This window comes from Elephas maximus, chromosome 23 (assembly GCF_024166365.1).
Source record: "Elephas maximus indicus isolate mEleMax1 chromosome 23, mEleMax1 primary haplotype, whole genome shotgun sequence".
Classification (NCBI taxonomy): Eukaryota; Metazoa; Chordata; class Mammalia; order Proboscidea; family Elephantidae; genus Elephas; species Elephas maximus.
The window spans coordinates 79,009,559-79,026,225 of NC_064841.1; the positions used below are offsets into that span (position 1 = coordinate 79,009,559).

The 16,667-nt window shown below is 39.4% G+C and overlaps 1 protein-coding gene across 4 annotated transcripts in view; it reads left to right on the plus strand.

Annotated features, from left to right (window-relative positions):
• ATP11A (ATPase phospholipid transporting 11A) overlaps positions 1-16,667 on the plus strand; it is a 103,891-nt gene that overhangs the window by 7,507 nt on the left and 79,717 nt on the right. For all 4 annotated transcript variants that reach the window (XM_049867609.1, XM_049867606.1, XM_049867607.1 and 1 more), the window contains exons 3-6: positions 2,329-2,418; positions 3,258-3,338; positions 7,203-7,310; positions 15,299-15,427. In XM_049867609.1, the coding sequence (XP_049723566.1) occupies positions 2,329-2,418; positions 3,258-3,338; positions 7,203-7,310; positions 15,299-15,427 (408 nt within the window). The remainder of the gene's footprint in view (positions 1-2,328; positions 2,419-3,257; positions 3,339-7,202; positions 7,311-15,298; positions 15,428-16,667) is intronic.

Genomic DNA, 16,667 nt, shown 5'->3' on the forward strand with positions numbered 1-16,667 from the left:
ATTCACGTGGTTCCCAAATTTACCTTCAGGAGTCTACAGAATCAAACGTTAGGGTTCACCTGCTCAGTCACTCCATGTTTTCAAGAAAAGCTGAATGACTTTTAATTATTGGAAAAGGGAAAAACCTCACCAACTAGAGGTATAGGCGGTGTTTTTAATGACTTACATTTGCATAAATGAGACTCCTGTTTATCATGTCATTTAAGCTCTAAAACAACTCTATAAGGCAGCTGTTATTTATTATGCCCAACTTATTTATGAAGAAGCTCAGGTTCAGAGCCAGGCAATGTGCCCAAGGCCACAGAAACGGGTTTTTCTGACTGTGAGCCCAGTGTTCCTTCCACGGCACTCTCAGTACCTCCCGTAACTCCCTGTCATCATATCGACTTCTCTCTAAAAGCAGTCATCCAGAATTAAGCCATAGATCCCTACTTTTTGTAACCCCTTTTCCAATCACAAATGAAAGAGAAACCCCAGCTCCCTCTGAGCTGATTATATTCCCAGTCGTCAGTTAGATTTTTAGGACTATCACATGCATGAAAAAACCCTGGTGGTGTAGTGCTTAATAAGAGCTACAGCTGCTAATCAAAAGGTCAGCAGTTCAAATCCACCAGGCATTCCTTGGAAACTCTATGGGGCAGTTCTACTCTGTCCTGTAGGGTCGCTATGAGTCAGAATCAACTTGACGGCAAAGGGTTTGGTGGGTTTTTTTTTTTTTTTTTCAGTCTTTGTCTGAAGAGTGGCCTTTGAGAATGGTTTCAATTCTAGGTTAACAGAGTGTCTGGGGACCATAGTTTCAGGGGTTCCTCCAGTCTCTGTCAGACTTTAAGTCTGATCTTTTATGTGAATTTGAATTCTGTTCCGCATTTTTCTCCTCCTCTGTCCAGGACTCTCTGTTGTGTTCTCTGTCATGGCAGTCATTGGTGGTGGCTGGACACCATCTAGTTCTTCTGGTCTCAGGCTGGTGGAGCCTCTGGTTCATTTGGTCCTTTAGTCCTTTGGACTAGTATTTTCCTTGTGTTTTTGGTTTTCTTCATTCTCCTTTATTCCAAGTGGGATGGAATCAATAGATGTATCTTAGATGGCCACTCGCAAGCTTTTAAGGCCCCCGATGCTACACACCAAAGTGGGATGTGGAACATTTTCTTTATAAACTATGTTATGCCAGTTGACCTAGCTATCCCCTGAAACTATGGTCCCCAGACTTAGTTAAATTTTGAAGAACTTTGTGATCCTAGCGCTGAAAGAGTTCTTGGTAGGAGAGTTTGATGACTAACGTCTAGATTCTGTGAATGCCCACGCACTTCTCTGAATAGGAGTTTGAAATACATGCTGTTTTAAATAACACATCGATGGCAAAGGATCACGGTACAGGTTGTGCAGAACACTCTTCCCATTTTCAGTAGACTCACTTCATTGGAAGGCAAAAACATGTCCAATGGAATTTTAAAAACAAGTTCCAAACTCCGTGTTGACTATAGGTTAGTGACATCTGGGACATTGTTGTTTCCAATGCAAAAGTTTAGTGAAAACTCCTCCTGAAGCAAAACTTAAATGTTTAGAGACTTTGTAGTGGTCATAACTATCTTCTGAACCTACCTCTCTGTTATAAGTAAAGAGAAAGGGCTCTCACTTTTGTGGTTAAAGACGTTAGAGTGTTTCTGTTGTGTAGAAGCTGTCTTCAGACTGGGTTTGGATAGTCTGATTGTTTGGACTTATATTCTAGTTTTGTGACCACCTAGACATACTGTCACCCCCCCCCCCAAAAAAAAGATTATAAAGAACTTAAAGTGAAGTAGAACCACTAAACATGTAATGTTTTGAGTTAACAACTACAGGTTTATATTTTTTGAAAAACATTTTAATAGTAAAACGATTGTGTTAAGCTATTCTGCATTATCTCAAATTATATGGAACTAGATAATTCATGGAAACCCTGGTGGCATAGTGGTTAAGTGCTATGGCTGCTAACCCAAAGGGTTGGCAGTTCAAATCTGCCAGGCGCTCCTTGGAAACTCTATGGGACAGTTCTAGTCTGTCCTATAGGGTCGCTATGAGTCTGAGTCAACTTGACGGCACTGGGTTTTTCTGGGTTTAGATAATTCATATACGCTGGCTTGAGAGCACAAATTCTGTTAACAGGTTATTTTTATAGTTGACAAATTGATAAGATGAAAACAAACACTCTAATTTTGAATTATGTGTTTTTTTGTTTTTATCTAAAACTAAATATTTTTACTTTGAAATCCAGTGCTATTTAGCATGTAATAGAGTAACAAGAATAAAATATGATTAAATTGACATATTTTTTTTTTTTCATTTGAACAGTACACATTTTGGAACTTCATACCCAAGAACTTATTTGAACAGTTCAGAAGAATAGCCAACTTTTATTTTCTTATCATATTTCTGGTACAGGTAAGTCTGATTGTCTTCTTATCAAATGATGTTTTGCTGTCTCATAAAATATAAATCTAAGCAAGTGATGTTTTATCCTCAGGTAATTGACATATAACTTGCCAATAACATACAACTTGACAGTAGAAAAGGAGCAAGGACTTAGAGCCCTTTATTCACATTTATTTTTCGTATAATTCATTTATTTTTTTAAGGACAAAATATGTTTGTATTGTGAGACCTTTGTGAGCTTAAAACATAAGCAGTCAATTTATGTTTAAGTTGGTTTTGGCCACCTTTTTGTCACCATCATCTCTTCAGCACTGGAAAGGAAATAAAAAACTTTCTAATTTTTAGAATGAACCCAGCAGCCGAGCTAAGCATGATTACACTTATTCTCTTCCTAAGCATGAGTGGATCCTGCAAAAAAAAATCCAAAGAAGCTACACATTAAAAAAAATAAGAGGGAATGAAATCACAGCAGGGGTATGATAGAAAACAGCAGGTCAGATATATTTTGAGAACAGCGATCTAATTTTTCTCAATCACATAAAATAAAGTTTAGAAGGACTTTTTAAATTTCCCAAATACTTAAGTACTCAAATAATGTAATTCAAGGGTGATACCAGAAGCAGAGTAGTAAATTTTTAAAGTAATGTAAAGTGGAATCGGACTTGGGCCCTTCCTTCCTAACATCGAATTTACCTCTGTTGGTAGCAATAAAGTGGGTAACAGTTATTAAGGTGTTTTAAACTAAGCAAAAGGAAGTGCTAGATGTTGGTATTACATGGGAAACCAGTCTGTCTAAAGTCTCTAATGTGTGTTTTGAACATGATTCTGTAATTCCCTTCCAATTGCAGTTGATTATTGATACGCCCACAAGTCCAGTAACAAGTGGACTTCCACTGTTCTTTGTCATCACAGTCACAGCTATCAAACAGGTAAGAAATTTAAAAGTAAAAAGGAAGAAAGTAATAATCCTCATTACGCAATGTCACTTTCATTTCAAGCAGGGTAATCTGGATTATTTCACCTAGTCAATAGAAAATTTAACTAGGTTCTAGAAATTCAATTTGTAACTCTTTTCAGTTGATACTTAAGTTAAAATAAAAAAGTTATGTAGTTTGGTGGCCAGTTTGGTGCCATCTAAGTTAGAGAAGGAGGCTGTTTTCACATCCTTGAATCAACCAGAGAGATGTCTGGTTTTAGATGAGTTGTATAAACGGGTCTGTGCCCTCGTCTGTCTCGTCCACAGGCTGTGCTGCCTTACAGAAGGCCTCGGACCGTAAAGCTCACCAGCACGCTAACTTCCCCTGACTCATTTGTACTTTTCAAATGTGGGTTATATTTTTTTTATGTAGTCCTGGTATGAATAAAGCCCGAAACTGACATTAAGAGAGTACAGCTCAGTTATTTCCATTATTCATCTAGCAGGTTCCATTTGAGATCCAGGGAGCTTGGGCTAATTAGGTGAAGCTTCTTCTCGGTGTGGAATGAACCCGGGAGATAATCTCCTAGTCGTCAGCACTGCCTGGAGGCTGACAAGTGTGAACATGAAAAATGGTGTTTTCCTAGCTCCTGCATCTCTCCTCAGCAACTTCCCAGACTTTCAGGTTTCCTTAGCTTAGTTTGCCCTGTGGGTATGCTCTTGCCAGGACCCACGCCTCCTGTGTAGGCTCTGAGCCGTCTTCCCCAGGGCGCAGGAGATGGTGACGTCACTCTAGAACAGGGGTTGACAAACTGTGGCACTTGGCCTAATCTGGCCCAATGCCTGTTTATGTAAATAAAGTTTTCTTGGAACATAGCCACTCACATTTGTTACGTATAGTCTACGGCTGTTTTCACACTACAGCAGCAGAATTGAGTAGTTGTGGCAGACTGTACATTTACAAACCCTAAACTATTACTCTCTGGCCTTTTACAGAAAAACGTGTTGACCCCTGTTGTAGAGTATGAAGCACTTTGTCCTCAAGAGAGGGGTTAATTTGAATGGCAAAAAAATGAAGCTGGATACTTCCCTGTACTTCAGTAAGCTACATTGTCTCCTAAATTAGAAGGGAAATTCCGTCACTGTGACTTCAGACCTTTGTCTGACTTTGTTTTTAGTTTATTTTTTGTTAAGTGTAGTAAGCTACATCGTCTCCTAAATTAGAAGGGAAATACTGTCATTGTGACTTCAGACCTTTATCTGACTTTTTTTTTTAGTTTTTTTGTTGTTGGTGTTAAGTGTATAAAAAAACCAAAAACCAAACCCACTGCCATCGAGTCGATTCCGACTCATAGCGACCCTGGAGGACGGAGTAGAACTGTTAAGTGTATAGCTCAGTGGAAACCCTGGTGGCGTAGTGGTTAAGTGCTAAGGTTGCTAACTAAAAAGGTCGGCAGTTCAAATCCACCAGTCGCTCCTTGGAAGCTCTATGGGGGCAGTTCTACTCTGTCCTATAGGGTTGCTATGAGTCGGAATCGACTCGACGGCAGCGGGTTTGGTTTTGGTTTTTATAGCTCACTGGCTGAGCAGTCACCATGTCTAATTTCCAAACGCTGTCCTCACTGCAGAAGGAAACTCCATTGTGTATATCTCTTTTGGTGCCTTGTTTTCATCCATTTGTGCTGAGAAATGGAATAGAGAATAGGCTGTTCATCGTCTTTACACTTAGTTGTCCCATCCAGCAAAGCCTAACTCAAAATGCTCCTTAATTAATTTAGAAAGCTTTTACATACTGTATGTCCTGGTGTCACTGTTCTCAAAATGCTGTACCAAATTCTTGAACCGGAAGTTTGTGTTTTCTCCTATCTGGGGATTTTCAGAGAAGGGCCACTTTAAACCTTGTAAAGCTAGTGGAGAGAATTTTATATATATGCTCCCATTTAAGGCAAAAGGACTTAGCAGAGTTGTTAGTTATAAGAGTGAGGGGAGGATTCTTTCCAGTGCGTTAACTAATGTCTGAATTTAGATAAGAAGAGCTGATCATTTTCAGTGTTTGTTACAATTAATGAAATGTGTATACCATAGAAAACTGGAAGGCTGCTGCAGGTGTTGGTAAATTGAGGCAGTTCTAAGAGTCTGGGCTGACAGATGACTAAAAGTTATAGTTAAGAGAAGCAGACAGGCTATCTTGTACTTTTTCAAGGTAAAGTGTTTCAGTTCTGCTGGTGAAAATATAACTGGTGCTAAGTTTCTTGACGGCTTTTTGGCATTTCATATTAAAAGCCGAAAGCCCTGGCCATTGAGTCAATTCTGACTCATATCGACCCTACAGGACAGAGTAGAACTGCCCCATGGGGTTTCCAAGGCTGTCATCTTTACTGAAGCAGACTGCCACGTCTTTGCCCTGCAGAGCAGCTGGTGGGTTTGAACAACGGGCCTTTTGGTTAGCAGCTGAGCACTTTAACCACTGTGCCACCAGGGCTCTTAAAGCCCTAAAAGTCCTGCTTATCTTTTGACCCAGACATTTCTTTTTTTTCAAAGGATTTTATCCTAAGGACATAATCATGGATATACACAAAAGTATAGTTAAGATGTTTATCAAGGTATATTTATAACTGAAAATTTAAAGCACACCAAATGTCCAAAAATTAGTCATTGATTAAATAAATTATGATACATTCGTATCATAAAATACTGTGAAGCCATGTATAGAAACATGTTTAATAATTGGGAAGATGTCCATGATGTATCAAGGGTACAAAGCAGAATTATATGTGCAGTGTGATGATAATTTTGAAAATATGCACCCCCTGCAGGCTGGAGTTCCTCTTACATGGAACTGTAACTGTATTTTATATTATCAGCTATTTATTAACATTAACAGTGGTTTTTACTAAGTGATAGGACTAGGACTGCTTTGATTTGGGGGTTAGGGAGGTAGCTTATATGTATTTTCTAATTTTGCCCCCAGAACATATACTTTTCTGTAATACAGAAGATGAAAGCTACTTTTGAAAAGTTACTTTCGCTTCTTTTACTTACTCCTTGATTTTCTTTTGAAAATTTATCTTCTTGCACCAAGTTACCAAGTAAACACCCTTCTCCCAAAAAAAGACAAATTCAGAAACACTGAGTCCAGAACGCAATCCAGGCCAATAGTTAGAAAAATATTTTTCTTTCTCGGTTTCTACATTACAAATATCCTTTAAGCTTTCTGTGTTTATTCACTTATTCTACAGCTATTGAACATCTACCATGTACTGAGCCTTTTTCTGGGCACTGGAGGTAAAAATGGTTTAACAAGGCAGACGTGTTCCTCCCCTTACATTCTGTGAGAGAGAGGCAATAAAGGGCAACGAGTAAATATCTGAGGAGTAAATATCTAAGGCAGCATCAGGTGGCGACACCTGCTGTGAGAACAGTAAAGGAGTTTAGCAGAGGGTGGCACTGGCAGAGGTATGAGTGATTCAAACGAGATGGCGAAGGCTCTTGGAGGAGTAACATTCCATCAGAGAACCAAATGAAGTGAGGGGCAAGCCCGAGAGAGGGGGAAGGTAGAAGGGCGAGACTGTGATGGGCGAGGAGCAGAGTCCCAGAGGGAGAAACCCACCGGGCGTGTTAGAGCGGAGCTTCCTCTGGTGTCCAGCCCAGTGCGTGTCAGGCTTGCTGGTGTGTTGGTTTCCTCAGCCCTGGGGCCAACTCAGCAGTCCTAGGGCCTCATCAGAGACCCCAGGCAGTGCCCCCGGTGATGAGCAGCCTTGTGTAGTAACCCCGGTTAATACGAAATTACCGTTTCTCCTGGCACAAAAAAAACCTTTGGGAAGCACCATTTTAAGTTTTATTCCGTGACACGGAATTTTTTTTTTTTTTTTTTTAGGGTTATGAGGACTGGCTTCGCCATAAAGCGGACAATGCGATGAACCAGTGTCCTGTGCATTTCATTCAGCATGGCAAGCTCGTTCGGAAGCAGAGTCGAAAGCTGAGAGTAAGTAAGAGCTGATACGTGTAACTTCTTCAAGACCAGTAACAGTCTTAGTTTCTTTGGCAAAACAGGTTGTCTGAATTTTAACATTGTTATGAGATGATGCCAGCCAATCAAGATAAGGAAAGCCCTAAAGCAATTTTAGAAAATGTATTTTAGAATAAGTAAAATGGTATTTATATAAACTCCTCCAGTTGGAAATTTAGGAAAATTGGAACAGAAACCTCACTAAAGGTTGCATTTTAATATTTTGATCGTTAACTACTGTATCAAACCGAAGACTCTGCTTTCAGACAACATTCATGAATCAGGCAAGAAGGAAGAGGTGTCCTCTGGACAGCCCGGTCAACCCTGGTGGTCAGTGGGTATCTCAGGACTTAGCCAGAAGTGCCTCACTCTGGAGGAGGACAGGATCCAGGACATCGTGACTCACTAAGGCCTATTCACGTATGCCCTTTCAGAAAATCCATGTCATATACATCTGGTCTGTATTTGTTAACCTATTTCCAGTTATTAAATGCCTTGTATGTATTATTTGAGCCCTGGTGACGTAGTATTTAAGAGCTTGGCTGCTAACCAAAAGGTCGACAGTTCAAATCCACCAGCCTCTCCTTGGAAACCCAGTGGGGCAGTTCCACTCTGCCCTGTAGGGTCACTGGGAGTTGGAATCAACTCGACAGCAATGAGATGTATTATTATTATATATTATCGTAGGTATTAAGTTTAAATGTCATTTATTTTTTGTGTTATAAATTTTACTACCCAGGTGTTTTAATAATTCTGAATGAGTTTTCCCTCAATTAGGTCAGACTGATGACATGTTACTGTGATCATATGATGACCCTCATTGCTCCTGAGGCCACTGTCCTGAAACATGGAGTCCGAGTGGTCAGGGGACAGGAGGAGGTGGGACACCGTACACGTATCAGCAGCAGCTTTCAGATCCAAACCCTGGCGCTCTGCAAGAGTTCCAGCAGTCTCCTTTAATAATTGCATTTTCGTTGCAGTCTTCTATGTTTTTAGATAAACATCTCTTTCTTAAAAACAGACCTAAAAAATGCCTCCCTGCAGAAAATTAAAATTTTAATGTAGCAGTCTCTGATAGGAAATGTCTGCTTTTATATTCTGTGTATTCTATCAGAGAGGATTTTTAATTTATTATGTGAGAAAAGAAAAAAAAAAGGAGAAAGCTTTCCTAACAACTCTAGGCATCTAAGTTTCATCAGCCATAATGACTCTCCTTTAGAAGGTGCTAGAGGGTCTGAAAAAAGTAACCTTTTATTTTGTTTTTCCTTTTTAATTAAACTTCTCATTTTGAGATCATTGTAGATTCCCACACAGTTGTAAGAAATAATACAGGTACGTCTCATATACCCTTTATCTCCAGTCTTGTAAAACAATGGTACAATAGCACAACCAGGAAGCTGTAATGGACACACTCCATCAATGTTATGCAGGTATCATCAGTTTTACGTGCACTCATTTATGTGTCTACGTGTGTGTTTACTCTGTGTGATTTTATCACATGGGTAGGTTTATTTATCCTCCCCACAGTCAAGGTGTGGAAGAGTTCCATCCCCACAAGGGCCCTTCCTGTTGCCCTTTTGTAACTATATCTATCTCCTTTCCCTCTCCTCCCCCCACCTCTGTCCCTAACCCCTGGCAACCATTCATCTGTTGTCCATTTATAGGATTTTGTGGTTTTAAGAATGTGATTACATAAATGGAATTGTACGATATGTAACCTTTTGAGATTGGCTTTTTTCACTAACTCATTCCCTCGAGATCCATCCACGTTGTATATATTGATACCTTGTTCCTTTTTTTTACTGAGTGGTATTGCATGGTGTGGTGGGCCACAGTGTAACAGTTCACCAGTTGAAGGACATTTAGGGATTTTCCACTTTGGGATTATTATGAATAAAGCTGCTATGGACATTTATGTATAGGTTCTTGTGTGAATATACTTTTCGTTTCTCTGGAATAAAAGCCCAGGAGTTCAATTGCTGAATCGTATGGTAAATCCATTTTTAGTTTTAAAAAGAAATTTCCAAACCATTCTCTAGGGTGTCTGTACCATTTCACATTCCCGCCAGCAACGTATGAGTGATCCACACCCTGGCCAGCATTTGGTGTTGTCCCTGGTCTTTATCTTAGGGCGCTCTGAGTCGGAATTGGCTTGACGGCACTGGGTATGACTTTTGGTTTGTGTATTTTGATAGGTTGGCTTCCCTGGGTGGTACATGCCGTTAAGCACTCCACCACTAGTTGAAAGGTTGGCAGTTAAAACCCACCCAGAGGCACCTTGGAAGATAGGCCTGGCGATCTGCTTCCAAAAGGTCACAGCTTGAAAACCCTGTGGAGCAGTTCCGCTCTGCACACGAGTCCTCGAAATCGACTTGACGGCAACTAAGAACGTTTTGTTAGTTGTGTGATGGTGTCTCACTGTGGTTTTCATTTGCATTTCCTATAATGACTGGAGGCGTTGAAAATCTTTTCACGTGCTTATTTGTCACCTGTGTCCTCTTTGGTGAAATAACTCTTCATGCCTTTGGCCCATATTCTAATTGGACTATTTGGGTTTTTTGTTTTTTTTACTGTGGCTTTTGTTTTGTGTCTGTAACAGCTTTATTGAGATATAATTCACATAACATATAATCCACCTATTTGAAGAGTACCGTTTACGGATTTTAGTATAGTCACAGAGTTGTGCAGCTGTCACCACAATACATTTTAGAACATTTTCTTCACCTCAGGAAACCCTGACCCTTTAGCTGTCACTTCCAGTCCGCCACCCCCCCACAGCCCTCAGCAACCCTAAATATGCATTGTTTCTACAGATTCACTTATTCTGGACATAAGCCATGATGAATAGAAAGAAATGCACAAAGAAAAATCAGGTTTTCAGCTCAATATAATATTTACCTCATTAATGATTCTAGAAATAGTGCATCTGATTGGATTTTGTGAAATCCTTAAATTTACTGTGGAGTTTTGGGATATATTGTAGATGTTATCAGCACCTTTCAGATATGTGATTTGCAGATATCTTCTTTCAGTTATAGCTTGTGTTTTCATCCTCTTAACAAGGTATCTCTCAAAACAAAAGTTTTTACTTTTGATGACATCCAGTTTATCAGCTTTTCCTTTTTTTGATTGTGCCTTTGGTGTCAAGATTAAGAACTCGTTATCTAGCCCTAGATCCCAAAGGTTTTGTCCAATTTTGTTTTTCTAAACAGTTTATAGCTCACATTTTACATTTAAGCTTATCATCCATTTGAGTTAATTTTCTGTAAGGTATGAGTTTAGGTGAAAGTTTATTTTTTGTCATTTGCTCTAGCACCATTTGTTGAAAAAGCACCTTTGTGGAAAATCAGTGGGGCACATCTGTGTGGGTCTGTTTCTGGGGTCTTCGTTCTGTTCCGTTGATCTCTGCTATCCCTCCAGCAGCACTGCACTGCCTGGATTAATGGAGCTGAATAGTACATCTGTCTCTAAGAGTCGGAATCCACTCGACGGCAACGGGTTTTTATAGTGCATCTTAGCATTGGACAGAGTGATTCCTCCCACTTTGTTTGTTCTTCGTTAACAAGATTGTTTTATGTATTCTAGGGCCTTGGCCTTTCCATGGATTAGAATAAGCTTGTTTTTGTCTCCAGAAATCCTGCTGGGATTTTGATAGGAATTTCATTAAACCTATAGATGAGTTTGGAGAGAGAAACCCCAATTTTACAGTTCTCAGGAATTCTGGATGAACTGTGAATGTGATGCAGTATGAGAGAGAAACCCATTTGTAGTACAGATGGAAGCATGGTGATATCCTGGTTTTATTGTGGTGAAATATGTAGAACAAAACACCTGCCATTTCGACCGTTTTTACATGAATAATTCATTGACGTTAATTAATTCATCGTGTTGTGCAACCATCGCCAGTATCCATTTCCAATTTTTTTTTTTAATTATGGGAATTCAGAGTCCCTGGGTGGGATAAGCGGTTAACGCCCTCAGCTGCTAACCAAAAGTTTGGAGGCCTGAGTTCACCCAGAGGCACGTGAGAAGAAAGCCCTGGTAATCTGCTTCTGAAACAATGAGCCGCTGAAAGCCCTGTGCTGCACAGCTCTACTCCAGCATGTGGGGGATAACTGTGAACTTGGAGTCAACTTATGGCAACGGGTTTCTTTAACAGGAACTCAGTACTTCTTAAGGAATACCTTCCCACCTCTCCCCCCGACCCACCCCTGGTAACCACTAATGCAATTTGATCTCTGTGCATTTGCCTAGTCTAGATATTTCATATAAGTGGGACCATACTATATTTATCATTTTGTGTCTGACTTATTTCACTCATGTTTCATCCGTGTTGTATGATACATCAGAGCTCTATTTCTCACTATGGCTGTATAATATTCCCTTGTATTTATATACCAGGTTTTATTAATCCATTTGTCTGGTGGTGGACATTTGGGTTATTTCCACCTTTTGGTTATTGTGAATAATGTTGCAGTGAACACTGGTGTACAAGTACGGGTCTGAGTCCCTGTTTCAGTCCTTTTGGCTATATACCTAGGAATGGAATTGCTAGGTCATGTGATGGTAATGTCTATGTTTAACTTTTTGATGAATTGACACCATATTTTCCACAGTGGCTGCGTTGTTTTACAGTCCCACCAGCAACAGATGAGAGTTCCAGTTTCTACGATCTCCACCGACACTTATGTTTTTGTGTTTTTTTTGCTAATAGCCATCCTAGTGGAGGTGAAGTGGTATCTCATTGTGGTTTTGACTTGCATTTACCTAACGACTAATGACACTGAGCTTCTTTTCACACGCTTATTGGCCATTTGTATATCTTCTTTGGTGAAATGTCTATTCAAATCCTTTGTCCATTTTGATTAGGTTGTTTGTCTTTTTGTTGGAGTCAAAGGACTTCTTTGATATATTGTGAATCTTAAACCCTTATCAGATATATGGTTCCCAAATATTTTCTCCCAATCTGTAGGTTGTCGCTTCACTTTGTTGATAGAGTCTTTTGATGTACGGAAGTTTTTAATATTGCTGAAGTCCTATTTATCTGTTTTATCTTTTTTGTTCATGTTTTTGGTATTATACCTAAGAATCCATCAAAAACTAGGTCTGAAAACGTTGCCCCAGTGTTTTGTTCTAAGAGTTTTATCGATTTAGTTCCTTTATTTAGTACTTTGATCCATTTTGAGTTAATTTTTCTATGTGGTATGAGGTGTGAGTCCAACTTCATTCTTTTGTATGTGAAAATTCAGTTTTCTCAGCACCATTTGTTGAAGAGACTATTGCTTCCCCATTGGATGGACCTGGCACCATTGTTGAAAATCAGTTGGTCGTAGATACATGAGTTTCCTTCTGGACTCTCAGTTCTATTCCATTGGTCTATGTGTCTGTCTTTATAGCAGTACTACACTGTTTTGACTACTGTAGCTTTTCACTGTATTTTGAAACCTGGAGCATTTGTGGATTTCTGATGGTCATTTATTTTCCAGATGTACGTAGTCAAAAATCACAGAGAAAAAAAGATATATATAAGCTGTCATGTAGATACCTTCCTCACAGAAAGTGACTAATGTATCATTTATGCCCTCTTGATGATGATATAGACATAAAACTGTGATGTTTATGTTGTATTAAAATATCTACATGACAGAACATTCTGTGATCCATTTTTACTTCAGTTTTTTGTTTTTTTTTTTAATTGCCACTTTTTTTTTTTTTAGTCATAGTCAACTAGCCTGGGCAGTGCCTTGAATTTGTCATTTAGTAGTTCTTGGTACTTTAATACCTGTGTTTATAAAACACCTACTTTTAGATCAAAATCTTCCTATAGTAAAACTTTCCATTTCAACACTTTTAATAAAACCTTGAACTCATCCTGCTTGGTCTGAATCAAAGGTACCATTATCTTGTTATGGATGTTTTCTGTTTTCACTGCAAAAATATTCAGTAATAATGTACTTTGATACTTCACTAAAGTGTAATTGGTACTTTGCAATCTATCCCTGTGTTTCCTTAGTTTCAGTGGAATATCTGAAAAATGATCTTATTACAGGTCTGCATTAGCATCTAAATACTGTCCTGTGAATAAGCAGCTTGGTGGATCTGTAAGTACAGACCGAGCAAGCAGTGTTTTCTGGAGCCTGCAGGGTAACAGTAAGCTGGGTTCAGACGAGGATGTGGAACGAGGGATATCATTGCTGGTGTTAGACGAATCTTGGCTGAAAGCAGAGAATACCAGAAAGACATTCACCTGTGTTTTATTGACTATGCAAAGGCATTGTACTGTGTGGATTGTAACAAATTATGGATAACATTGTGAAGAATGGGAATTCCGGAAAACTTAATTGTGCTCACGTGGAACCTGTACTAGACCAGGTGGCAGTTGTTCAAACAGAACAAGGGGATACTGTGTGGTTTAAAGTCAGGAAAGGTATCTGTCACAGTTGTATCCTTTCACCATATGTATTCAATCTGTATGCTGAGGAAATAATCTGAGAAACTGGACTATAAAAAGAATAACAGGGCATCAGGATTGGAGGAAGATTCATTAACAATACGCAGATGACACAACCTTGTTTGCTGAAAGTGAAGCAGACTTGAAGCGTTTACTGATGAAGATCAAAGACTGCAGTCCTCAGTATGGATTATACCTCAACATAAAGAAAACAAAAATCCTCACAACTGGACCAGTAAGCAACAAAATGATAAATGGGGAATATTGAAGAGGTCAAGAATTTCATTTTAATTGGATTCACAATCAACGCCCATGGAAGCAGCAGTCAAGAAATAAAATGACTAATTGCATTGGGCAAATCGGCTGCAAAAGACCTCTTTAAAGTGTTAAAAAGCAAAGATGTCACTTTGAAGACTAAGGTACACCTGACCCAAGCCATGTTATTTTCAGTCACCTCATATGCATACGAAAGCTAGACAATGAATAAGGAAGACCAAAGAAGAATTGAAGCCTTTGAATTATGTTGTTGGTGAAGAATATTGAATATACAGTGGACTGCCACAAGAATGAACAAATCTGTCTTGAAAAGGACAGCCAGAATGCTCCTTAGAAACAAGGATGGCGAGACTTCATCTCACATACTTTGAACATGTTATGAGGAGGGACCAGAACCTGGAAGAAGACATCATGCTTGGTAAAGTGGAGGGTCAGCAAAAAAGAGGAAGCCTCTCAAGGAGATGGATTGACACAGAGGCTGCAACAATGGGTTGAATCATAACGATTGTGAGGGTAGTGCAGTACCGAGCAGCGTTTCGTTTCGTTGTATATAGCGTCGCTGTGAGTCGGAACCAACTTGACAGTACCTGACGACAATAATATAGCATTTAGGTCCCATTCAAGAGTAACATGGAAACTCACAAATTATGTAAACTGGATTCACCTTCATCCTTCCTTATTTCTTCCTCTGAATCCAGCCCTGCTTGTTCTGACTTTGAAAACTTCTTAATCATGGTTGACTGGGTTACGTAATTGAGAGTATTGTGAGGGAAGAAGAAAGCCCAAGAAAATGAATGAGCCATTTCATAGATATGAAAATTTTAGTTTTATTCAGGGCTTCGGACGGTTTGTTCCAATTCAAAGCCCTGCTGAGGATTTGCATTTCTACCCCAAATATACTGAATCAAGATCCCCAGGTGATTCTCGTTGTTAGGTGCCATCAGGTTGGTTCCGACTCATAGCTACCGTATGCACAACAGAATGAAACACTGCCGGGTCCTGCGCCATCTTGTAATCATTGTTATGCCTGAGCCCATTGTTGCAGCCACAGTGTCATTCTTACATATACTCAATTTCGAGAACCACTGCTGCCTAGTGGTTCTCAGAATTGGACCCTAACCAGCAGCTTTAGCATCACCTGAGAACTTGTTAGAAGTACAAATTCTCAGCAAGCATCCGAGCCTGATGGAACCGGGCGGAGCCCTGGTTTACTTGTTCTTCGTGTTCTGTCTCGTAGGTTGGTGACATCGTGATGGTGAAGGAGAATGAGACCTTTCCTTGTGACCTGATTTTCCTTTCCAGCAACCGAGGCGATGGAACATGCCACGTTACAACAGCCAGCTTAGATGGAGAGTCGAGTCACAAAGTATTTATTTTGTATTTTATAATTTATTTGAAATTCCAGAACAATGGCGTAAAATTTGTCTTTGGCATTGGAGGTAGGATTGTATGCTTGCGTAACCATATAAACTGGACATCACGTTTGAAAATGCCGTGTTTTCAATGGTTACAATAAAAATTAGGGAGTTGTGCTGGCCAGAATTTTTCCTCACTTTTGCTTCTACCTATTTCCCACTTTACACTTTCTGCCTTCAATGTCTATTACAAACAACCATCATGTTAATAGAAATAACTTCAGTATTAACCTGCGTTATTTAGCCGATGTACCAAATTGTGGATATAATGAATGAATGCGTTTTGAAGGCTTTCATTTACTAGACAAAATTAATGTCTTTACTGGCCTAGAATTACGAGAGAAGCCACACACAATTCTAGATTTTGCCTGACTGTTACCTCAGTGAGTATAAATATTTTAATAAGTATTTTCTGGAATCATAATTAATTTCTTATACTCAGTATGGAATTCTGTACCGGCAGCTCATTCTATAAAAGTTTTAATTAACAGTCATAAAATAATAAAACATTATTTTTAAATTTTTATTACTTTAAAAAATGTAGACATTTCCAAGGAGTTTGTGAAAGTGAGCATTGCTCAGTTTCTTCAACCATTTCTAGGGCATTAACTCCCAAAAATGCAACCCTGAAACAGTGCTTAGGCAAAACATTTGGATATAGGCAATTTCTGTAGAAAAGGGAAACTGCAAAAACACCTAAAGATATGCTGATCTTTTATGGGCAGTTCATGAGACCATTGTCTAAAAGCCCCAAGGGTTTCCCCACCTCAGAATTTACTGTAGCATTTTCTCTGGAGACGTATCCCAAGAGAATTACCATTTTGCCATAACAGATTATAAGGAGCAGCACTTTGGGGGAAATGGAAATTCCTGGGTGATTCCTGTGTTTATTGTAATCTGCTGCTGTGGCGCCTCCCGGAGCGGGGAGGGTTAAGTTTCCCCAGTCACTGAGGTTTAACAAGCATTCACACTCACTTGGCTGGCAACGGGGTGCCTTTCGGCCTTGCATCCTGTATTGGGAATATCTCTGACATGAGTCACAGCATGTAAACAGACACCTTCAGTCTCTGAGGGTGTCACTTTCTCATACAATGTTGTGGCAGTTGTGCTGTTCCAGAACTGAAAAATGTTAGAATGGTCGTTTGTTTCAGGTATTTTGTGTATTTGCACTTTGCATTTTCATTGAATTTT